Source organism: Ornithodoros turicata, unplaced genomic scaffold, assembly GCF_037126465.1.
Source record: "Ornithodoros turicata isolate Travis unplaced genomic scaffold, ASM3712646v1 ctg00001341.1, whole genome shotgun sequence".
Taxonomy (NCBI): Eukaryota; Metazoa; Arthropoda; class Arachnida; order Ixodida; family Argasidae; genus Ornithodoros; species Ornithodoros turicata.
In genome coordinates this window covers 1-24,333 of record NW_026999559.1, presented here as the reverse complement: position 1 = coordinate 24,333, position 24,333 = coordinate 1, and the positions used below count along the sequence as shown (strand labels likewise).

The following is a 24,333-nucleotide window of genomic DNA, read 5'->3' as shown; positions in this document are numbered from 1 at the left end:
ACGGAAAGAAAACACTGCTCCCACCCAAGAGTTGCATCATCTCTGAAGTCACTGTCGTGATTCTGTGTGGAATGTGGTTTGTGAGCACGACCTAGTTCGCACTATCCTTGTGGAGAAACACCACATGTATAACTCATGATCATGATCATGGAAGTTCCAGTAGCAATCTTTAGAACAAGCATCCGAAAAGATATGGCTACCGGTAGACTGGAGCAGACGAAGGCCATCCAACTAATAATATGTAAAATTCTTCTATCGATTACACAAAATTCTTAAAATATGAAATGCTGTAATTTATTGAGTCCTTCTTGATACTGTGTTTTTTACTCTATTAGTTCCAGTCTACCAAGTTGGAGGCGCTGTTGTACCATCTGACGTCTTGTTTGTGAACAGTGAGAGGTCTATACGCTATGAGAGTAGGTCAGCCTTTCGCGTAGTCCCTCAGCTTTTCCCTTTCCCCTCGTGCATGTAGAACGGTCTCATTGGATCGCTCTCATATAAGGTGCCACTACAACTGCACGTGAGGTCCACGGTGCTTTATATTTTTCACCATAGTGTTGTGGCCCATCTGCGAATACCCCCTTATTGCTGCTTTCTGACTGGACAGACACATTGTCACGTGCTTTCTCCAACCTTTCCTTTCTCTCATGAGCAGAGACGTACTGTCATAGCGTATTACCAAGAAGCTCTGATATGTGCATTAAGCCCAGCAAAACTTATCTCTGTGAGGTGGAGAGACAGGAGGATGATTGACACCAGACACCCCTGAGACAAAAAGTAGGGATGGTAACTAACAGGCTCCTGATAGGGCTGTGTGAATAGTAAAAATGTTGAATACCAATATTGAAAATATTTGACTTCAAATATTGAATCAATTAATCACTTCAAACAACCTTGTTTACTAGAATGTGCACATACAGTGCATGCAACCACATTTTGATAATTGCAGAAATGTGTAGGGAAGCATCAACTATGAAAGGATGAGGAAAAGGTTGCTACTCTCATAAAATAATTTACACTGCTACAGTTTCAGGTGTACCCCACTTATTGTGAAGTCCCTCAAGGGCAGACGGTGTATTTGACGCAGGTAGCTGACTCTAAGTCATGTACCACAATGCTTAGCCGCAACATCTTGAGCTCCATGGTGGATGTAAGAAGGTGACAGGTCAGACTCAAAAAGCATCGTCGAATAGAATCGTCGGATCAAATACGAATACTCAAAATATTCCATTCCTATTCGAAATGTTGAAAATTCACGCAGTCCTATTTCCTGTGGTGCTTCTGTGTAGGGGTGTGGGATGATTCTTTGCAAAAATCCTGCATGGTACAACACCAGACACATGCTTTCCATGCACACCTACGTATTACAACATGTCCTAACGCAGGGGTTATGAAAATGAGTTCTGCAGAACCCAGGGGTTCCACAGTGTCTCACAAGGGGCTACTCGACAGGTCTTGCGGAATGGTGATGCCAACCAAAGGAATACTGAACTGTCAAATTGCCTTCTGTTTCAGCAGTTGCAGGTCATCCTGATACAAACCATGGTTAGCGCTAACTACTTTTGTCAACTTGGTTAGTGGAATAGGGAATGAAGAATTTTTTTTTTTTCCCAGCAACATGGCCTCTTCTGCCCTACCAGAAGGACTATTGTTGTATGAGGTTGGAAGTCAAGGTAGCTTGTACTTTTAGCGAGCCAACTGCAAGACATCCAACCTTCTGAGGACGTTCTGCTTCAATTTGTTTCAACTCCGATCTTCAACAACTTCTGATGAAAAGTAAAGGAAGAGAAATCGTTGGGTGCTTCAGCGTGTGGGGAAATTTTCCAAATCTCATAAGGTCTAGTACCATGAACACAGGTGGGTCAGACCTCTGCGAGCAAGGTTTCTAAAGGCGTCGTTTCGCAGGATCATTGCAGAGGATGATCATGAGCATCACTCGCTCTTTACGGGTCGGGGTGGAGTGAGCGCCATTAAGCAACCACCACTTTTGTTACGCTGCCCACCCCAAGGTATTTAGAGAAATGTATACATGACACAGGTTGCGTCCCACTGAAATGCTCCACCTATCGCTCGACCCCTCCTCCAACAACAAATGAATAAAAAAAAGTCACTACGTCATTTATTGACATTTATTCAAAAATTTTGTGGTGTTTCTGAGAGACAACGTTCCTGTCCAGAAGGGTGCATATGCCGTAATTTCACGCATATTAGCCGCGGCTTATGCACAATTTTTTTTTCTCACAGGCGCTCTGTGGCTTATCCCCCGGTGCGGCTTATCTCATGACTATTTGTCGTGTTGTTTTTTTTATACGTAGTTGGTGGAACCAGTTCCTGTTTTTTTTCAGCTGGGGCTGCACAGTTTCTGTCACCTCTTTGAGTGGCAAGTATCCATTCATTGTACTAATAGAGGTCACTTGTGCCTTCTGCTACGACTCGGAAGTCGGAACTAGCGAGATAGACATGTCCATTAGGACACAGCACCGGCGACATGTATGATGAATGGATGAGTTGTTTCCCCTCCACTTCCATTAGGACAGAACATCCCTTTTCTCCCCCCAAAAAAGGGGCAAACATATGTTCTTAGGCAGGAACACTTTCAGAGAAACAGTACATGTCAGGTGAAGTGAGGAAATGTTTATAGAAGGCAGACGTGAAGAACAGAAGGATGAGGCGAGAGAAATTTTCTTAAGCCGAGGGCAAGGTGAGGAAATCTTTTAAAGGGTTGAGAAGTTGAGGTGAAAATTTTAGAAAAAGGTGGAGGTGTGTGACATGACTAAGATCAACAAAAGGGCAAGAGAGAACATTTGAAGAAAAAGTTGAGGTGAGGACAAACATTTGCAGAAAACGGTGAGGTGAGATGAGGAAAATGTTTACAAAACAGCATGAGGTTAGGAACAATTTCCAGGAAAGGAGGTCAAGGTGAGGTGAGACGAGGAAAATATTTTCAGAAAAGGATGAGGTGAGGAAAAATTAACCTAAAGAGAAGTTGTGGTGAGGTGAGGAAAAAATTAGTGAGGAAAGTGACATGTTGTGAAAAGAGTGTCTTTTTTCTATTTTTCTAGCTCAGATAATCACATTAGTTCACTTGACGCGTGACATTAGCACAATCTGCCGCAGCATATGAAAAAGGCTTTGTGACTGTAAGTCAACGGTCTCACATTCTTGCGTGGTGGAGACTTTTCTCAAAAGTTAAACTACCACCTCTAGATATAAGTGCAATCTTCCTTTCTGAGAGACCCAATCAAGTTCGAGCGCCACGAAACAGCACCATCCAATTGTATTGTTATCGCAAATACTTTATTAATACTAATGTTTCCAATCAGTATCAATGGGAAGGGAAACTAAAGAGCCTTTCTAGCTTTTGTAATAATACCGAATCTCTTAGCGAGTGTGCCCACCAACCTGGAAATAATTAAAGTGAACCCAGCAATCAGGATATTCGAGAAAACAGAGGATTGTTGTTGAAAAAGAATCAAGTTCTCACGGGTTCAGGAGTTTCGACAAATGGAGGAACATCGGACGAGCTGCAACCCACTGCTTGTCAAGCTACTGAGGCGGTTTGCCTAAATGCCAACTACAACATGTAAGTCATGTGGTAAAAATTACACACATTTTACCCTTACAAAGAAGCGCCTGCTCGAAAACTGGACACACTATATCTAATATGAAGCAATCCTATGAGAACGCTTGCAAGAAACATGAATGCAAATGGGCGCAGCGTCGTCTGCTAGCGCTGAATGCCTCCTGAAGCATTTGCACAGTTTCTCCGCCAGGGGAACAAGCAGCAGTGCCCCTATAGGCGTTGCACACCGCCTATATGGGACCAATTGTGACGGCACTCCTTGGTGAGGCCTGGGCCACGTTTTCCGGATTTTGTGTTACCACTGTTGCAGGAGCTGTGAATGCTGTATAGAGTGCCCCCTACTATTTGACACTTTGGTAGCAGTTGGACACACGTTGGTACAGCACATTTTAAAGGGGGAATGTGCTGTTCGTTAGGTGTCATACTACATTTGCTACGATCGCAGCGGAGCATTATCAAATCCGTCATTTGTCACTTATTATTATTCCGTGCTAGCGCCGTGAAGCAACTGTTGCTATGAGCAGCACACAGATGTGGGCAGATGGAGATATGGGGTTATTATGCGTCCTGGGCAGACTTCAAGGGGAACTGCGCCGACGTTCGTCTGGAAAGTCTTTGGAAAACCCAGGGAAAACCTCAGGCAGCAAAGCCGGTGGTAGGATTCGAACCCACCATCTCCCAGTCTTCAGCAGAACCTTGGCTACCACCAACGAGCGGGACTCCTTAACCCACTTGGCCATGATGCTGGTATTTGTCACTTTTATGGGACTGTTACAACCAGAAAAGCGGCACACCTCACACGAATCTCTGCCTCGTTTTTGTGACTTCATGTTACTGCTATTGGGGGAGCTGTGAATGCTGTGAAGTGTGCTCCTACACTTTAGCAATTTGATAGCAGTAGAAGCATGGGTGTTTTGAGAGATGGGCAGAGGGGGACAAAATTTTGAAAGCATGGCACCACACCCTTTTAAAATTCACCAATGCCATTTGCCTTTAAAACCCCCGAGTGCTCCTCTTGCTTTCGCTTCACATTTTCTGCGTTCATGCAGTGTTTGAAGCTTGATATGTGCTTGACGATCAACAATTTTCGTCGATGATCAACAGACTTTGTGCCATGCACGTCAGAAAATAAACCCCTCCAACTTCATAGAAGCCTGTGGAGTCATTCCATAGGAGCCCATTTGCGACCACGGCCCTATGCAGTCTTTTTGCTTAAATCTGATATGTACCACAGCCTCAGACTGACTTGCATCTGCAGGGTCTACCGCCAACACCAACAACACTCCCAACACCAAACCAAAACGTCTAGAAGCCGCGCTGGAGGCACTGCACACGTGTCCGCAAGAAATGCATTCTGCATTATGATTGGCTCACAATCATCACATGACACATAGTGTTCGAGAGTATTCAAGTAGCTGCGAGGTTCCACAACGTTGCGCAATCGAAATGCAAACCCCTGTGCCGCTTGCGTGCACATTTTGTAGGGAGTGGTATCAAGGGTACTGCAAGTACAAGCTTGTAACAGTTCGATCGAGTCCCTATTTGGAACTCACTACTGTATTAATGCTACCACTTCCACTGGCATTCTTTCACTTTGAAAATACCATACTCAAAAGCTTTTGCGTGCAAATCTGTAGTAATTCTAATCTCAGAATTAAGAGTAATGACTAGGGCCCGGATTTGTAGGCATTTGCCTGAAAACGCCTATAAATGCCTAAATGAGACATTTTCAGGCTTACTTGCCTTTTTGCCAGCTTTGTCCCATAACTGCCTTTTTTCCGCTTGTTGTGTTTTGTAACTGCCTTTTTTTGCCCACGTGGGCAACCTGCAGGCGTGAGTCACACTACAGTCGCATCACAAAAGCAAAAGGAATGCATTAGCTCGATTTCCGTGACCTCTTGACTCATCGCCTGACTCAGAACACGCGACCTTTATAGGTCGAAACAGTGACCTACTAGTTTTGGACTGCAGTTACATTGTCACGTACAGGACAATTGCCCCCTTTTGGTAGCCTCTCTCAAGGCACGGGTCGCTCAAAGAGAGGCTACTAAGATGACCTGCCATTGGACTGTTCACCTCACTGCTATGCGAGGCTATCTTGTCTTTTGGTAGTCCACAGTAGTGTGGTCCAGACATAGTCATTGCGACGATGAGCGGTCATCGGAATTCCATCGCCAAACCGAGCATGCCAAAGGGAAAAGCAGCACCAGCAGTCATTCGTCAACCTGAAGTCGTTCGCTATTCCTTCCCTGAAGTGGACGCTCTAATTTCCAACACGAAGAAGGTTTTTTTGAAGGCTCCATCCAGAGTTGCAGCTTTCCGAGAGTTTGCACCGAGTATTCCACTGCCACCGCAACCGGTTCTTATACGATGGGGTACATGGCTAAGTGCAGCCATGTACTATTCTGAGCACTTTCGCGCTGTGAAAGCGCTTCTGCAGGAGCTTCAAGAAGATGCTGTATCCGTAAGTGCAGCGAGAGAACTCTCCGGCAACCCAGAAATTGAGATGGACCTGGCTTAGATTAGTGCCCACTTTAGCTCGCTCACAGCTAGTATGACGAAGTTGGAGACAATAGGACTTCCCTAACCGAAGCATTTAAAACCCTACAGCATGTGCAAACGGCGCTTCGCGTACTGGAAGGGAAGGGGTCCACAGCCGCTGCAAAGATGGAATTGTTGATTGGAAAGAATTTGGGGCTCTCAGTGATGTTCCAGGTTGGGATGATCCTGAGAGGGGAGGAAGCAGATCTTGAAGCTGAAGACCTGAGCACATGGGAAATATCTTCTTTCAAGTTCGCGCCTGTGACATCCTGTGACGTCGAGCGAAGTTTCTCAAGATACAGGGCACTCCTGCAGGCGAACAGGGTGAGCTTTAAGTTTGAGAATTTAAAGATGTCATTTATTGTCCCTTGTTACTGCAGAAATGTACAGCAAAAATGAACAGATGTGCAAATAAACGGTTTAAATTTATTTTACCTATATTTGCCTATTTTGTGATTTTTAGGGCCTAGATGCCTGCCTATTTCGTACTTTTTTAGTGCCTATAATTCCGGGCCCTAGTAATGACGAATACATTAAAAAAGATTCACAATGATAAGAAACCACCAGAGAGTGCTGCCAATTGAATTCATTGTGTGATGACAGCATGAATGCAGCGTAACGACTTCAAGCATGTTTTCAATCGGATTGTTACCTTGCAGTTCATCGGTTCAAATGGGTGAAAGTAAATGGTACTCACTATCCAATTTTGCGAAGAACATCTCTCGTAGCATCATGAATTCATCATCGGGTGATATATCATCAGAGCCAAATGCTTGCTTCTCAGGCCACAGTTGTCTGGAGAATGACAGTGTAAGAAACAATGTTGTAACCATGTAACCAAGGTAATGTTGGAACCATGGTCAGTGCTTTAAATTTGTACTATGTACTGCTTCATGGAATGCATGTACATGTATGTACATACATTTATGTTATTCAAGAAAGCTTCAAGCAATGGGCTATTCAAGCAGGCTTTTGCAATAAACGCATGTAAGGTTCTAGCAATTTTACATATTTAGCAATGTCATAGGGTAGTTTCATTTTAAATCGGACAACGTATGAAAGTCGTATTTTTTAATTCGCCCAGAAAAAATATATGTTAGAGGACAGTTCAAACAACGCAAATCGCGCCACGTGCGACTCTCGTGCGTGGAGTAGTTTTCGCGTAGGAGAGGGGGAAAGTCGGAGGCTGCTTGGGCGCGCTTTCTTCTGGACCGACTTTGACGGGATCTAGCACCGCTGACTTTATGTCTAGGAACTGGAGGATTTTTGTGATTATAGGCTGCACCATAGACACTGTCGACAGCCACCCACAGAACTCTGAGAGCCACAGATTTTCTGTTAAAAAATGCAAAACTTGGCGTAAACGTTCAAAAAGGCCAAATTTTGTTACCAATTTTCTTCATGACGGAACGTCTGAGAACATCAAGCTTAGTGCCATTCGATAGGACGTTGAAAGAGCTTTTTCGTGCTGTATAGGATTCATTTTTCTCAGCCCAGTTGTTTCTGTGTTATTAACTTGAGAATCACACATGGTAGGCGAAAATTGCCAATGTTGCATCTCAATTTTCACAAAAACGCCATCTTCGATTTCCTTGATTATTTTTCAAAAGGTGGCGTCATGTCTCTACTTTAGACGTCAAGTGAGACAATCTTTTATTTTTGCCTGAGAGACGCGCAACGATTTTTTTTATCAGGCAGGGTGCACGAGGCTGCGGCCCTGCGCGCCCCACCCACGAGCACGCGACCTTCAACCTCTTCTTTGCTACATGTGTCCCGTTGACGGAGAAATCAGTGACCACACTGCGTGATAACGAAAGGAAAGTTAGGTAGCAAGCGAGCTGGTGGTGACGATCCATGACTTGAAAACCCGAGACGAGGTAGGGACGAAAACAGACATACACAAACACGGTCTCAAACTCAGCTGTGTTTATGTATGTCTGTTTTCGTCCCTACCTCGTCTCGGGTTTTCAAGTCATGGACACTGCGTGAGCTTGTTGTAGTGTCCCAGGAGCATCACTTTACGTTTACCCAATGGTCTCTCAGTTCCGTCAGGCTCATTCAAACCGTGGGAGAGTACATGAGTTGCCTGTGCGCCCTTGACGAGAAGCCCCAGTTCGACGAACATACCGACAAAGCAGTGAGAAGAAACGAAGCGCTTCGTAGAGATATTTATCCACTGGTAACACCTTAGCTTTTGTTTCAGGTTACCACCAGTCCCTCAGGCAGTGTGAAAGGCACATCCTTTTCATTGGTAAAAGAACGAAAACCGAAAGTTTCGAAGAACGTAAAATGTGCCCATTGCGAGACCCCTGCAGGTGGTGGCTGCCACCATTGGATTAGCTTCATCCGATAGCTTTAGACATGACCTTTCACATGATATAAAGTGACTGCATTCAAGCGCATTCTTTGCCCGCCTAGTATCGCAAAACCACGAGTGGTACGCGAAAATTTTGCATGTTCGATCTTAATTATTTCTAAAAAGCCGGAATATTTTTCACGATTTATTCCACAGGGGCAGAATTATGCCGGTACTTTGCGCTGCTGGTAAAGCACCTTTTCTCTTTTTGATTGAGACGTAGGGCTACCTTTCCGCGGAGCGATTTTTCCACACAAAGGCGCTCTTCGTACGTTTACGAGCGCGTTTTGCTTCGTAGTCTTTCCTTTGTAATTTGATGCCCAGATGTTGCATTATGTACTTATTTTGCACTTATGGTACGTATGTTTATTTTTTCCTTTGGAGACGCAGGGCAATACTTTCGTGGGAGACTTGAACTTGTTATTATGCACTTTCATGGGACTCGCACGCACGACGTGTGCGTATACGCACATGCGCATATTCACTATTCTCCCGCACATGTGCTTGAGGCAATGCACATATGCATACGCTATGAGGCTGTCGTGCGAGTTAATATTAAGAAGGCAGAACTACGGCCACAGGGGACAGAAAGTTACAACACCCGAGAATACAAATTTGTGGTCGCGTGTTTGCAGTCGCCTCTTAACTTGGGCGCAATAAGTGATAGTTCCGAAGGTGTGCATGCTCTCTTTAATTAGTTTTATGGTCCGTAGCGTTATTTCGGAACCACGACGAGTGGTACAAAACCCGTAAGACCGCTGTGATGACAGTTGCTGCTCTCAAGTATAACACTTTCGCCCTCACCGAGATGTGTCAGTGTCACCGTGGGAATCAAAATTTCCGACAGAACAACGCACAACTAAAATCCCTCGTTTCCGGTAGCCGTAGGTACCTTAAACCCTCGGTGTGGTTTTTAGTAGTCCTTCTGGCATCCATGCGCTTGAACCCATTCACTTTATATCATGTGAAAGGACATGTATAAAGCTATCGGATGATGCTAATCCAATGGTGGCAGCCACCACCTGCAGGGATCTCGCAATGGGCACATTTCACGTTGTTCGAAACTTCTGTTCTTCGTTCTTTTACCAATGAAAAGGATGTGACTTTCACACCTCCTGGGGGACTGGTGGCAACCTGAAACAAAAGCTAAGATGTTACCAGTGGATAAAGATCTCTACGAAGCGCTTCGTTTCTTCTCACTGCTTTGTCGGTATGTTCGTCGAACTGGGGCTTCTCGTCAAGGGCACACAGGCAACTCATGTACTCTCCCACGGTTTGAATGAGCCTGACGGAACTGGGAGGCCACTGGGTAAACGTAAAGTGATGCTCTGGGGACACTACAACAAGCTCACGCAGTGTGGTCATTGATTGATCCGTCAGCGGGACACCTGTAGCAAAGAAGTGGTTGAAAGTCGCGTGCTCGTGGGTGGGGCGCGCAAGGCCGCAGCCTCGTGCACCCTGCCTGATAAAAAAAATCGCTGCGCATCTCTCAGGCAAAAATAAAATGTTGTCTCACTTGGCATCTAAAGTAGAAACATGACGCCACCTTTTGAAAAATAATCAAGGAAATCGAAGATGGCATTTTTGAGAAAACTGAGATGCAACATTGGCAATTTTCGCCTACTATGTGTGATTCTCAAGCTAATAACACAGAAATAACTGGGCTGAGAAAAATTAATCCTATACAGCACGAAAGCTCTTTCAATGTCCTATCGAATGGCACTAAGCTCGATGTTCTCAGAGGTTCAGTCATGAAGCAAATTGGTAACAAAATTTGGCCTTTTTGAACGTTTACGCCAAGTTTGGCATTTTTTAACAGAAAATCTGTGGCTCTCAGAGTTCTGTGGGTGACAGTCGACAGTGTCTATGGTGCAGCCTATAATCACAAAAAACCTCCAGTTTCTAGACATAAAATTAGCGATGCTAGATCCCGTCAAAGTCGGTCCAGAAGAAAGCGTGCTCAAGCAGCCTCAGACTTTCCCCCTCTCCTGCTCGGAAACTACTACACGCACGAGCGTCGCACGTGGCGTGATTTGGGTCGTTTGAGCTGTCCTCTAACATATTTTTTCTGGGCGAATTAAAAAATACGACTTTCACACGTTGTTCGATTTAAAATGAAACTACCCATAGCAATTTACGTAGCGTTCAGATGATTTGTGCATTATTAACAACAGCTCAGAAAGATTTACCTTGCACTCCTTAGTATAGCGAGGGCTTCTGCTGGTTTCTTGGACTTTAAAGCTCTTTCAATTCGCCGAGTTGCATCGAGCCTGTGAAATCAGAAATGAGCCACTGCAATGCATGAATCTACAGGTGGTAGGCAGTACAATACTATACCTAGCATCTAAGTGACAGTAAGAGAGGGGGGAGGGAAGGACAAAACTGATGTATTGTTTACATGCACAGCTTGTATGTGTGTGTGTGTGTGGCATCAATTCTGCAAGGATGCTGGGCCAATTGATACATTAGGAGCATGCAACAAAGTAGAGGCTCACATGTGTTCCTCCTCGGAGGTGCCCAGTGTGGGGTCAAAGACAACAATATCATTAGGAAGCTCTTCTTTTCTTTGTATGGTCTTTGAAAGGTCAGGGGCAACCTCAAGCCAGAGCAGTTGCTCGTCTTCCTCTCTTTGGATGGCTGTAAAATAAGAGGCCCTATCACTTACTGGTCCTGAAGAGCAGATGGACATATCATAACAAATAGAAAACCCCAGGAGTACCAGCTAGCTTTCAACTACCCTTAGGCCTCAGAGTGCACACAGCCTAGATGGGGGATGGATTCCCTTTTGCAGGATACACAAATAAACAAAGCAAGCAGTTCATCTCCTTAAGATAATTAATATGGGTGTGACACTGAAGGCACAGCCTTGTTCTAAAAGTATTTCAGGTATAAATATAAAGCACATCCAAAAAACATTAAAAGGCTCAACATCTTGATGACTTGCACTGCCTGGACACATTAGAAGGCAAGATTCAAATGCACTCGAGTGAAGCCGTCTGTACGATGAGACAACACCATAGAAGGGGATGCAGTGAACCAGAGAGAAGAGTGATAGATTTAGATGCTGGATGGACTAATGCTATGAGGGCACGATGCGCTCCCCGCTTCCGACGAACAGAATAAGTCCCGTGGTTCCCCTATTCAGACAACTTGTACAGAGATTCTAAAAGCAGGTAAGACGCTTCCTCCAAAGAAAACAAAATTGAAGCTCTCTATGCAATAAGGGGCTCAGTTGAAAAATTGCAAACCGAGGAAACTTCAAGTGAATATTTGGTAAAGTAATTGCAGCTGCGTGTCCTTGAATAACACAAATGCAAAATGTGTAACATATATGCATGTGTCTACCCTATGCATGTCCTGTTTGCATCGTTTTTGAGTTGAGTTTTGAAGTTCATTTCCGCATCATAGCAAAACTTAAGCTACACCATTTGTACGCGGGTGTAGAAAAGGTGCCGGATCGAATTGTCCATCCCATTGACACACATGCATTTCCTATTTCTTACCCTCCTGTTGCGGGTCAATAAATTGCAATACGGTCCTAAATTTTCTTTGGCAGGTACATACTGGTATGTAGCTGTCATTGCAACAAAAACACTAAAAAGGGGGTAAGTCAACTTATCCCTTTATTGCATACAGAAGTTCAATTGTAGGAAAACAAAGAAAGATGCAGAAGACACACATGTCTAGATTTGTATCCTTGCAGTGCTTTTCCTTTACAAGCGAGCCTAGGACATTTCAGTAAAAGAAGGCGGCTCAAGATGGCAGGAGAAGTTTGACAGATGCCATATGGACGTTTATTACCACACCAAATGGGGTCATTCCTTGTACTTACCAGGACGTTGAGATTTTTTTGGCTTTGCCTTCTTTTTCGATTTCTTTTTTTCTTGCACAATTACGTGACGGGTCTGCTTCGCAAACTGCTCCAGCATTTTCAGGTAGACATGAACCGTTTCAGCAAGGTCTCGCAAATACGATCTGAAACGCAAGGACATGGATCATAAGCTCAGCATTACAGGAGAGACTTCAGAAGTTATTTTGTAAGTTTGCATTATCAGAAACACTTCTGAAAAACTTTTCTGAAGGCATGTGGAAGACAACATTTTACATACATAGGCTGGACACAGTCATTGAAGTTCAGCAGCAGGTAGAGCACAACTTCCCTGTACTCAGGCATATAAAAAATGGTACCTAATGAAAATGGAAAGGCAAATACAAAATATGAGATGATTGATTTCATCATTAAATACAAAATACTTGTCAAATGCATTGTGTGCACACATCCGTGATATATACGTAGTGATAGCAGCCTATCCTAATGTTGTATCATGATAGCGGCCTGTCTTTTGGCAACCTGTAGGCTCTGTTATCTTGTTCCGGAAGCCCTTTTTGAGCCAGACAAATAAATGGCTCAGGTTCATTCCTTGGGCACGACAGTATGAGCGTCACGTCTGCCTTCCTGCGGGCTCCTTGGAATCCCGCATGAACGGAATACAACAATCCCGATTTAGGTGGGGCATGTACCACTTCTACGGTGGTAGTCCCCCTGTCCCATTAAACTACTTGTGAGAAAGCATTTTGTCCCGCTTTGGCTGCATGAACCCAAATGGTAAAATGATGTGGCTAAAAAGCGGAAGCGCTTTCGGCTTTTACATGGCCCTCTACTGGATCGCATCTTTCCTTCATCTAGCCGACAGAACAATAATACTACATATGGTTGGCTGATCAGCCATTCATATATAGTCCAAACTTTATTGAAAGGTGAGCTCGCTTGTGCACGCTTTGTTCATCAAGCTGCTTTGGAGGGAGCGTGGTCTCGCTTTAAATGATCACTGATCGTGGTGCTGACAACAATGACGGAACCGAGGTGCAAGTTCTGTGGAGAGGTGTGGAGAGAGAGGGAGAGAGAGAGTGGTGTTGCTTGATATCCAGAAAATATTAAGACATACTTAAGTAAATACAGTCTAGTCAATTATTTGGTATGCACCACCTATAAGGCAGTACGTAAGACACAAACAGAACAAGAAAGATAACGGTACAAAGAGTCCTTCCAAAGAGTTGCCTCATGGCGCTGCAGAGCTCTCTGAATAAATAAATAAATAAATAAAGAGTACGAGAAATAAAAAAAAAATCGTGATTTCTTGACTGTCAGTACACCACACCGTTTCCCCCGAATGTCCCTCCCTTGGGATCCAAGGAATATGGTCACTTTAATGTCTAGGCCCCTGTTTGTTTTTAGAAATTTGAGGTGAACTACTGGGCCTTATTTTCGGGAGCTGTAAAATATGGTGAAATTTAGCAATATCTGGTGGAAAATAGCTACCTGTCAGGTAGCTATGTTACCTTTCGCCTGCAGCTTCCTCGCTATGCATGTAGTAAAACAATCAACAAACAAACAAATTAAAAAGGAAGTTTCTCATATTTCAGGTGGACATAACATGACAAGTGGCTGTGTTGAATGTGCAGTGCTTAGCGTTCTCCACTGCCCGTATTGGTGGATGAATTTTGCGCTTTGAGAAGTTATTTTCTGGATTTTACCCGAAGTGACGGTAATGCAAATGGGGAACAATAACGTGTGTTACAGAGTATAACTCTAAAATGCAAGGCTAACAACAACTACTACTTTACTTCAAGATGATGAATGGGGAGTTTCATCGCCAAGGGCGATACTCTACTCCACTGCTGTGATGTGGGGAATGAAATAATGAGCTCCTTCACAGTAATACCCCTTCACAGGCTATAATTACACACCATGCACTGAAAAGCACATAACGAGGAACATTCAAATAATATCGGCAAGAGAATTAGTCACACAGAGAAAATATGCAAGCTACACGCACCTTTCAAAACTCTTGAAGCTTCCTTAACTCGTTCGTCTTGGCTGCTGTCCATAGCTGCAAGGCTCTTTACAAGCTCCCTGTAGGCTTTCAGTGCTACGTGAAGCCTGTTGATGGCAGGAAAGTCAATATGAACACTTCAATGTGGCAACGCTTACCATTACTCGGGCAGCCCCAATGAAGGAAGACTAAGGCCCCCCTCCAGCTACAAGCACCCTCTTAAGATGATACCAAAAGAAGCACAAAAATCAGGCAGAATCGCCAGCCGTGAACTCACCGTTTGGCCCAGAGCCTAATCTTTCGCTTCTCTGTGACCATCATTTCATAGTACTGCTCCATTTGTGTTTGAATGTAATGGAAAGTCTCTTTGGAGAGTGTCTCACTCACAAGAGAAATATCCGAATGGCTTTGCCGGCAGAACTCCATAAAAAACTGTACTGACCAGAAATAGTAGCTTTCATCGTTGGACTGTGCTTTGTTATGCTGCAAGTGCCTCTAGAATAAAGAATAATCACGTTCTTGCATGCATCCACTGCAAAACATATGATCAGTCTCTAAATGCAAATTATAGTAATATACTTATGATACATGATACAGGCCCTTCCTTTTCTGCAATTCCGCGATTCCGCAAAAATTCATGGAATTGTGGGTCTGCTGCGGAATATGAGGTTTTGCGCAGAATTTTGCAGAAACAGCGCGCTTAACTCAGTTTATGCGCGTGATGAACGGACTTTGCTCGCATTGGGTCGGCATGCGTTGCGTAGATGCGCCAACTGGATAAGGCCACCAGGCAGTGATGTGGGCCCATCTGTGTGCTGGAACAACCCTCTAACATATTGGGATTCTGGAGTCCATAGCTGTCAAGTACCTCTGTGTGACAGTAAACTCTGTAAATGCAGAGAGGTCACTTACCAAGTACAACTTGATAGCCAGTAAAACGTCACTCTCTCTCAGAAGTAAGTACAATGTTCCTTGTTATGCTAAGTCGCAAAAGTTTTTGGAGTTGTAACCGTGTTCCTTCACACTATGAGCTACGGTAATAGAGAGTATTTTCTGTCTGAATTAGAGCAATTTGCCTTTTACCGTGGAAAAATGCAGAATTCATAGTTACCTGCTGCAGAATTCAGGACTTCCCGCACAGAAAAAGAAGGGCCCTAATGATGTGTTATATTTCGGGAGCGTATGAACACTTCTCCGGGTCGCTATGAATGATATGAGACACTGCCACCAGTTGTTTTCACTGTTATTATGGGAAGACAATTTGGTCATTTCAACACATGTGATTTGCAATTTTTTAAAATTATAATGATTAGAGCAAAAATGTCAATGAGAAAGTTGTAGCAGGCGATACAACGACACAAAACCTGTTGATTGCAACTCTGTACCTCTAATGGATCCTACCCCCCTTTTGGTGTGCAATGAACTTTTTTTTTAAACTTTGGCTCATTTTTCGTGAAATGCCCTCTATAACACTGCACAAAAACTACTCAAAAGAAAGGATCTGCCTCATCTATTTGTTCTATCTGCCACTGTGCTACAAAAGCAGAACTAACCTTTACTGTCTTCATCATTGGATTATAAGCAAGCTTTAGGAAGTCCTCACAAAGGCTCTTCAAGAAAAGCCGGATGTTTAGTGTCGACCTTCGCATTATTTTTCCATCTTCTGTAGGTCGCTTATTCTTTGGTTTAGCATGGAAAGACTTGGTTTGATCAAAGTCAATTTCACAGAGCTTGTTCAGAGGACTGTGAGCAATCAGCTTGTTGTCTCCAATGGCCTGCATATTTTGCACAGTAAAAGTTCCACCAAACCGAGGATGCCTGGAAGAGCACAAAATATTGAAGGGTGTTTTGAATGCCATGATGGAAAAATAAACCTTCAAGTGATGCACAACTAAATGGATCAGCCACCTTTAGAAAAAAATGACAATATAGCTGGGAGGATATTGACTTTCACAATAAATGCAGAAACAATGGTTACTTAAGCGACGCAACAATGTGCTCTGCAAGCACGAACTTCAGTTGATCATTGTATTCTGCCCAGCATCTCTCACACTGTGCTGCACGTAAGTGCATCAAATTTATCCGGAGATATGCAATATCTACAAGGGTTGTTCAAGGTTTACGGAGACTTTTATTTCTTTAAATACAATGAAAAATTCTGAAAGCACCAAACTACGTCAGTTTTTCAAAATATTCACTGTGTGCATCGAGGCACCGCTGCCATCACTGTGGCAACCTGGGCTGTACGGGGCATGGGGCAAAACCTCCCAGCACATTTCAGCCAGCGTTGCTACTGTCAAATTCGCCATGTGAGGCCGGGTATTGCCATAAAGAATGATCCTCCTGAACAATGAAAGATTAAAGTCACTGAAAAGGTAAGCCAGCTGTAGGACTCGAACCCACATCTTCTGGATTGCCGGTCCAGGGCTCTACCAATTGAGCGAAGCTAACACGCCTTCCCAGCGACTTCCAGGGTGCGTCATCTGAAGGGACAAACCAGCCACTCTCTCACTCATCCTCCTTTCACTCTTACATTTTTGCTTACTCATACACACATTCATACGACGAGATCGATGCAGGCAGCAACTGATGAACATGAAAGAACTGATGTTCTGAGGCTGCAACAACATAAAAGGGACAAATACGTACAAGGCCTCAATTTGCCTAAGAAATAAACGATGAAAGATGAAAGTCACTGAAAAGGTTAGCCAGCTGTAGGACTCGAACTCACATCTTCTGGATTGCCGGTCCAGGGCTCTACCAGGGCTTCAGTTCTTTCATGTTCATCAGTTGCCGCCTGCGTCGATCCCGTCGTATGAATGTGTGTTTGTGCGCGTGAGCAAAAATGTAAGAGTGAAAGGAGGATGAGTGAGAGAGAGTGGCTGGTTTGTCCCTTCAGATGACGCACCCCGGAAGTCGCTGGGAAGGCGTGTTAGCTTAGCTCAATTGGTAGAGCCCTGGACCGGCAATCCAGAAGACGTGGGTTCGAGCCCTACAGCTGGCTAACCTTTTCAGTGACTTTCATCTTTCATCGTTAATTTCTTAGGCAATTTGAGGCTTTGTATGTATTTGTCCCTTTTATGTTGTTCCAGCCTCAGAACTTCAGTTCTTTCTGCTCCTGGACAACATCGCAGGCCTTTTCTCGCAAATTGTGTTTCACACAGCTCCCTTTATAAAAGTGGAGTAGTACTGGGCATTAATCATGTTCATGACCCCTTGCTCCATGAAGTCCACAAGGACGACAACTCACATGTCCCAAAAGACAGTTCCCATGGACTTCCCAGCAGACGGCTGCATCTTGCTTTTCTTTAGTGCCTGGGAAGCCTTATGTCGCCATTGCATGCTGCTTCTTTTCGTCTCTCGGGTGAAATGATGCATCCAGGGACCCTATTCTTCTCAAAGTAATCGATTACTTTGTAAGAATTACCAAATTGCAAATTACCTTGATTGCAAAGTAATCAAGGTCAATTACTTTGATGAGAATAGGGCCCCAGGTTTCATCACATGTGATTGCAAAAATTCGTTCCCTACGATTGAAACCGGTTCAGCAGCTGCTCAGAGACTGCCATGCACGCTCACTTCTTGACACAAGTGAGGTGTCGAGGAACCAATCTTTCCCAGACTTTGCCGAACAGTAAACACTCGTGAATGATTGTATCGACACAGCCAACACTAATATTACACTGGCTGCAATGTCCAAAAACTGTTACTCACCGGTTCTTGAGGATGGCCTGCTCAATGCCTGCTATATTCACTGGCATGACAGCAGTCTGAGGCGCACAAAACGACTACCTCATGAGTCAGGGTCGAACTGATTTATTTTCTGTCGGGTTTTGAAGTTGAAGTCTGTGTGATGGGTTTTGAAGTTGAAGTCCGCGTGATGGGTTTTGAAGTTGAAGTCAGTGTGGTGGGATTTGAAGTTGAAGTCCGCGTGATGGGTTTTGAAGTTGAAGTCAGTGTGGTGGGATTTGAAGTTGAAGTCAGCGTGATTGGTTTTGAAGTTGAAGTCAGCGTGTGTGGGTTTGGAAGTCGAAGTCCGTGTGTTGGGTTTTGAAGTCAGCGCAATGGTTTTTAAGGGGAAGTCAGCGGGATGGGTTTTGAAACTGAAGTCTGCGCGATGGATTTTGAAGATGACGGATAGGTTTCGAAGTCATCATAATAGGTTTTGAAGCCGACGATGTTTAGTCGATGTATGACGTTCACGTGTCGTGACTATTACTTGTGCGAACGCGTGCGGAGTGAATGGCAAATGTGTATTGGAGTGCACCGAGCGAACGTAAACGCTTCGCGTTTCGTGTCTGGTGTGGGCGTATGGGCCTGACACTGCAGATGCCTGGCGGACTTCCCCCCCCCCCCCCTTGTTGTGTATCGGAGGTCGCAGGGAGGGAAAGTGTTTGGAACGCGTTACTCTCTAGCGTAGTCGGGCGCGGAGGGCAATGTCATGTAGCCGGAGGCAACTGTATGTTGCGAATGTGAGCGGTAGATTAGATCGAGATGCGATTTGGCGTTCTGTGGTCGCGCGGTCTGCACGTTGCGGTTGTTCAGTTTGACTCATTTGCTCGCCTACAGCTATAATGTACGTATATATGTATATTGGATGGGTTTGGATTTGAGCCTCCGCCTTCAGTTGCGTACGCGCGTTTTACTAGACGACAGTAGATTGCTGTCGTGCTGACGAAGTGTGCTTTATTAGGCTTATTTTGTGTCTTCTTAGATTGCTTATTTTTCCTTTGTGTGATTGGGATCCAAATAGGGCAAGATCGGGCTGGCATTGTTTTTGTGGACGTCTTTTATGTAATACACAGAGGTCACTATGGGTCTCTTATTTATCTGAGGTGCATAGGTCATGTTTTGGGGAATTATGTGTTCGGCATGCATGTAGCATCCATCGGACACAAGTGTTCCATCAGAGCACGCAGCTGCTATTTCTTAGATATTCATCGCCAATAAAGTACATTTCAGCAGAGGCGGGGAAGTTAATTACCACCCAAAAGCTGCTAGTTACGAGTTACATCATTAAGCTAAGTATTTAATGAAGTTACAACCTTCAAGTTATCAAAATGAAATTAAGTGAGAAATGAAAGTTCTTGCTACCATGCCGAAATTAAGTTGGGAGCGGAGTTCCGAATATACCTTGTCAATTGCGCACAAAGTGAGAATTGGAATTCCAAGTTCTGCGAGTTCTAATTTTCCGCGCACATTTCATAGAACCTTGCCAGTGGCCTTATCACCTTCCCCGTAAAAAAAAATGCACTCCACGCACTCCAAACGAACGCTCTGCGGCGGCCTAACTCAGAAGCACGTCGGAATTGCGTTTGCGTACATCCAGTACATCGCGCTGCAACAAGTTGAGCAGACAGGCTGCTGGCGCCGCGCACGTGCAAGAGGCGGGGTCACTGTCGTCGGATTTTTCAGCAGCAAAATAAAAAGAAAGGAGCTCGCGTTGTGCGTTCTGCCTGCTTGGACGTGAAGCGAAATAGAAATTTCTAACTTTGGTCATGATACTTTTGCGAAGTTACTTCAAAAGTGACTAACACTATACAGTCAAGTGATTATGATGAGAGGTTGTTTCAAACATCAAATCAAAATAGTTAAGAGTGGGAATTGTTGTAAACTGTGTCAACACATATTTATTTAGAGATTGTGAGAGAGGAAAAGAAACTGTTTCACGGACTGTAAGTTGGTGGTCTTCCGGGCTAATTGCAGTCTTCACTTCAATTTGCGCCTAACATTCTGTATGTATTACATGTGTCCAAACGCCTCGGTCGTTAAGAATTCACTTAGTGTTCGTCCGTATATACCCTCCTCGGGGGAAAAAGAATACAATGGGTTACACTTTTCCCGAGGACAGATTCTCAGTTTTTGGTGTCAGTGATTTATCCAGACCATGATACATCCCTGTGACACCCCCCATCCCAAAGAAAAAAGTTTGGCGACACCCCCTGCAAAAAAGGGGGCTTGCCGTTTCAGCTCTAATGACATGTCGGTAATTATACGTGTAAAGCTGTTATCAAGTAGCGGTAATAATGACCACACCCCCTGCTTGGGATTCCAGATGAACCACTGCAGTGGTGTATTGCATGAAAGAATTAGAGTAAAAACATATGTCCAGCGAAGGTGATTACAGGTCGCTGAATTCGTTCATGACGGCTATTTCCAGTGTCAGTAAGCATCATGTCACAAGAACTCATGTAATACTGAGTGGCTGGCCACGATGTATTCCGATGCCGAAGCTAATACCCCCGCTTCACGAGTGAAAAATGGCATGGCAGAAAAGCCAGACGTACGAAGCCACATGATCGTGCAATGTACCGGCAGACACGGCGATCGTACGAAGTCATATGAACGTTCAATGTGCTGGCAGGCAAGGATATCGTACGAAGCCACATGAACCTGCAATGTGCTATGCGCTCACTTAGCTGTCAACAACGGGCGCAACATTGTGCAACAACCCTACCGTGTAAGCAACATACCTCCCGCCGCCGTTCACATGCGACAGCGGAGGTCAAACGTTGCATCCCTCCCTTTCCTCCTTTCTTGGTGCACCCTGCTTCCAAGCCCAACCCAGAGCAAGGCGACCGCACCCTCCAAACAGCATACCCCTCCTCCGCTTACGCTTTCGCCGCCACTACCAGGAAATCCACGCTAACAGGGGCGAGGAAGACGCCAACGTCGTAATCCTCCAGCAGCGAGCAGCCGGGCACACCAACGTAGGCCTTCGTTGGTATTCAACTTCAAAACCCCATCAGCGGTCACCCGAAGCCACATAAACGCGCAATGTGCTATGCGCTCATTTATCTGTCAACAACGAGCGCAATATTGTGCAACAACCCTACCGCGCAATCAATACACCTTCCGCAGTTCACATGCGACAGCGGAGATCAAACGTGGCATCCCTCCCTTTCCTCCTTCATTGGTAAACCCTGCTTCCAAGTCCAACCGAGTGCAGGCTGACCGCACCCTCCAAGCAGCATACCCCTCCTTCGCTTACGCTTTTGCTGCCACTACCAGGAAACCCACGCAAACACAGGCCAGCAGGACGCTAGCGTCGTAATCCTGCAGCCGGGCAACACCCCACGTAGGCCTTTCTTGGAGTTCAACTTCAAAAACCCCATCACCGTCTTCAGCACCCATCATAGGAATTCAACGTCAAAACCCCATCACAAACTTCAACTTCAAAATCCATCACCGACTTCAGAACCCATCATAGGAATTCAACTTCAAAACCCCATCACAGACTTCAACTTCAAAATCCATCATCGACTTCAGAACCCATCATAGGAATTCAACTTCAAAACCGCGATGGGATCTGAAGTTGAATTCTGATGGTGGGTTCTGAAGTTGAATGATGGGTTATGATGTGATGGGTTCTGAAGTTGAAGTTGAATGATGGCTTATGATGTGATGAGTTCTGAATTTGAAGTTGAATGATGGGTTATGAAGTGACGAATTCTGAGGTTGAAGTTGAGTTACGGGCTCGTGATGTGATGGTTTATGACGGTGATGTGATGTGATGGGCTTTGCGGAAAACTGACCATGATGTGATGTTGAATGAATTCTTAGCAAAATGCCGACCTATGCTGCAGACACACTGCTCCCCGCCCTGCCCGCTGCCGCACGTGTCGCTGATCTGAGAAGGATAGCACCTTGCCCTCCAAACGTTTTATTCGATTACACTAACTCACTGATTTTTTTTAGCAAAAGTATTGAGCAACCTTGAACGACCCTTTTATATTAAATGTCTTATTAAACCATGCAACAAACTTACATCGAAGCAAGAGCCATTAGTAAAAAATAAGTTGGCCTGTTGTCTTTTCTAGTATTATTCTTAATATTATCATTTCTTAGCAGCGCAAACCAACTGTGGCTGTGACTTTGTGGATAGATGGGGTGTGGAAGTCACATTGGCTGCACACATCATTTCCCAACTTCAGAGTGGAAATGCTCCAACCTCTGTTTCGAAAGCTTTGCTGGAAATCCACAAAGGAAAAGAAGAAGTGCAAAAAGCACAGAAAGATGCTAGGTAATTTTTACAGTGCTTTTTTCTTGCATGAATCCCATATGTTGCTGTCAGGGTTTGGACTCTGAAACCCCCTTCATATATACGGTCACAGCCGTGGCTACCAACACAGGTGACACTCACCTGCCCATACGTGCTTGCATTTGCTTCTTTTTCTGGCTCAACTCCATTTCCCTCATCTTCAGGAGCTCACTGCAAGCAAACAAAAATGTTGAGGCATTAAGGCACAAAACTAAACATTATGAAGCAAGTCCTCAAATAGTTGACATGAAGTGACCACAGACAACCTAATTAGGCAGGACAGCTAGTGATTTCTTTGTCATTGTACCGCTCTCCCACAAGACTGCTTATGGGACAGTGTTTCTCCCATTTCACCTGCTATGAACCCTGAATGAAAAAAGATATGGCTAAACAGTGGAGCTGTTCTAGCCCCAACGTGGCCCTGTCCCGGCTCCCACCTTTCCTCGTTCTAGCCAACAGAAATTCTTAATGTGTTGGCTGATGAGCTATTCCCATAGCAAAGCAAATCTCGCTTGCGCACGTTTGGCTCATCAAGTCGCCTTGGTTGGAGCGTGGTCTTGGTGTAATGATCAATCAGCACAGTGCTCGCAATAATGACAAAATTGGAGGTACAAGTTTAACAAAGAATTCAGGTACGTCAAAAGAGGAAAACAAACAAAAGAACACCGTCATGGAGCCCGCAATGAGGGAATCAGAAACATAATGCTAACCAGTTACACACTTATTCAGGTTAAACAATACATTTGCGATTATTGTAACTCCGCCGTTTGGGTAGCATGAAGACGGACTCCAACAAACTATGCAGGGAAATGGAGACAGACGCTGGAAGGCAGAATACGGGGAAAGGTGACACAGTATATATTTACATCACTTGTACACACTGGTGACGGACATACGTCCAAAGTACAGAAAGGCGATGAGCACCCGATGTCGGATTTTTTTAAAACCAACGAAGGCGAGAGTGTCCCGCTTTCTCCATTCCAGGAATACATCCCCTGCTTTGTTTGACCTCTTCGCTGCGTCCCAGCTGTATTGTCCGAAGGAGAACGCCGGTCTGTTTTCGGGATGGTTCCTTTTCTTCCCTGGCGTAGCTACTCCCAAAAGACTTCTCAACTAGGTCGTCCCACGATGCCAATTCTCGGAACTTGACTTTGAGTCATAACACGATATAGGTACATATAACAAACCAAAGAAAGGTACAATAAACAGGTTCCCAGAATCAAGTCAACAAAGAAAGCAGACAGGAGTACAAAGAACCACATAAGCAACCATCACATGAAAGGCGAGAAGGACAAATGGGGCAGGAAAATGAAACATTCGGGGTATCTGGGTTTAAAAGATTTGGTGGTGAGAAACGAGGGCATCGCGCTAACACAGCCACTCTTATCGTGCAGTCAACAAGAAGGAGCTCCTGGTACGAGAGTGATGAACAACGAACGCAACAGATGACAATTTAATGTGAGAGAATCACGACGTTCGATTCCGCAGAGATCGCCGCGGAAATCTCGGAATTCAGGACATTCTAGTCAAAACCATCTTACATGTGCACTAGGTAATACATAAAATGCAAAAAATACAATAAACTATAATAATAATGGCACAGGGTGCAGGCAAAACAAAGACCATGGTTTGTTTATTTCAATCACCCCCTACCTGGCATGTCCTGCCTTGGGGTCAGAGGAACATGGTCACTTTACGTTAACAGCACTAAATGTCATAGGACGATCAATCCTATTGTGTTACAGAAATATTTATATACTCACAGCTCGTCCTCCATTTTCTCCGTGTTGCTTCGACCTTGTCCTGCACTAGCTAGCACTTGAGGTGACTGAAACAGACAAATAGCACGTTACACTGGGCCTTGGCTGATTTTGACCATCACACCTGTTCACGGAGCATGAGAGAAAGGATTTCTAGGGCATGAAAGCAGTAGTCTTGATCCACATCACTGGTGCAGATGTACAAGAGAAGGTCCTCC

General features: G+C 44.6%; 1 protein-coding gene and 1 non-coding gene across 2 annotated transcripts in view; one reads left to right on the top strand and one right to left on the bottom strand.

Moving 5' to 3' along the window:
- Positions 1-24,327, bottom strand: part of LOC135376841 (protein timeless homolog) — a 44,594-nt gene extending 20,267 nt beyond the window's left edge. Inside the window, exons 1-11 of the mRNA XM_064609292.1 lie at positions 24,240-24,327; positions 24,119-24,183; positions 22,458-22,526; positions 15,868-16,132; positions 14,592-14,809; positions 14,318-14,421; positions 12,590-12,668; positions 12,313-12,455; positions 10,976-11,117; positions 10,670-10,750; positions 6,822-6,919 (exon numbers count right to left, since the gene is read on the bottom strand). Coding sequence (XP_064465362.1) covers positions 6,822-6,919; positions 10,670-10,750; positions 10,976-11,117; positions 12,313-12,455; positions 12,590-12,668; positions 14,318-14,421; positions 14,592-14,809; positions 15,868-16,132; positions 22,458-22,526; positions 24,119-24,183; positions 24,240-24,254 — 1,279 coding nt within the window. The 5' untranslated portion in view covers positions 24,255-24,327. The remainder of the gene's footprint in view (positions 1-6,821; positions 6,920-10,669; positions 10,751-10,975; positions 11,118-12,312; positions 12,456-12,589; positions 12,669-14,317; positions 14,422-14,591; positions 14,810-15,867; positions 16,133-22,457; positions 22,527-24,118; positions 24,184-24,239) is intronic.
- On the top strand, positions 17,246-17,318 carry Trnaa-ggc (transfer RNA alanine (anticodon GGC)). Its single transcript has one exon. It is a non-coding gene; the product is annotated as a tRNA-Ala (tRNA).
- Positions 24,328-24,333: the final 6 nt, after the last annotated feature.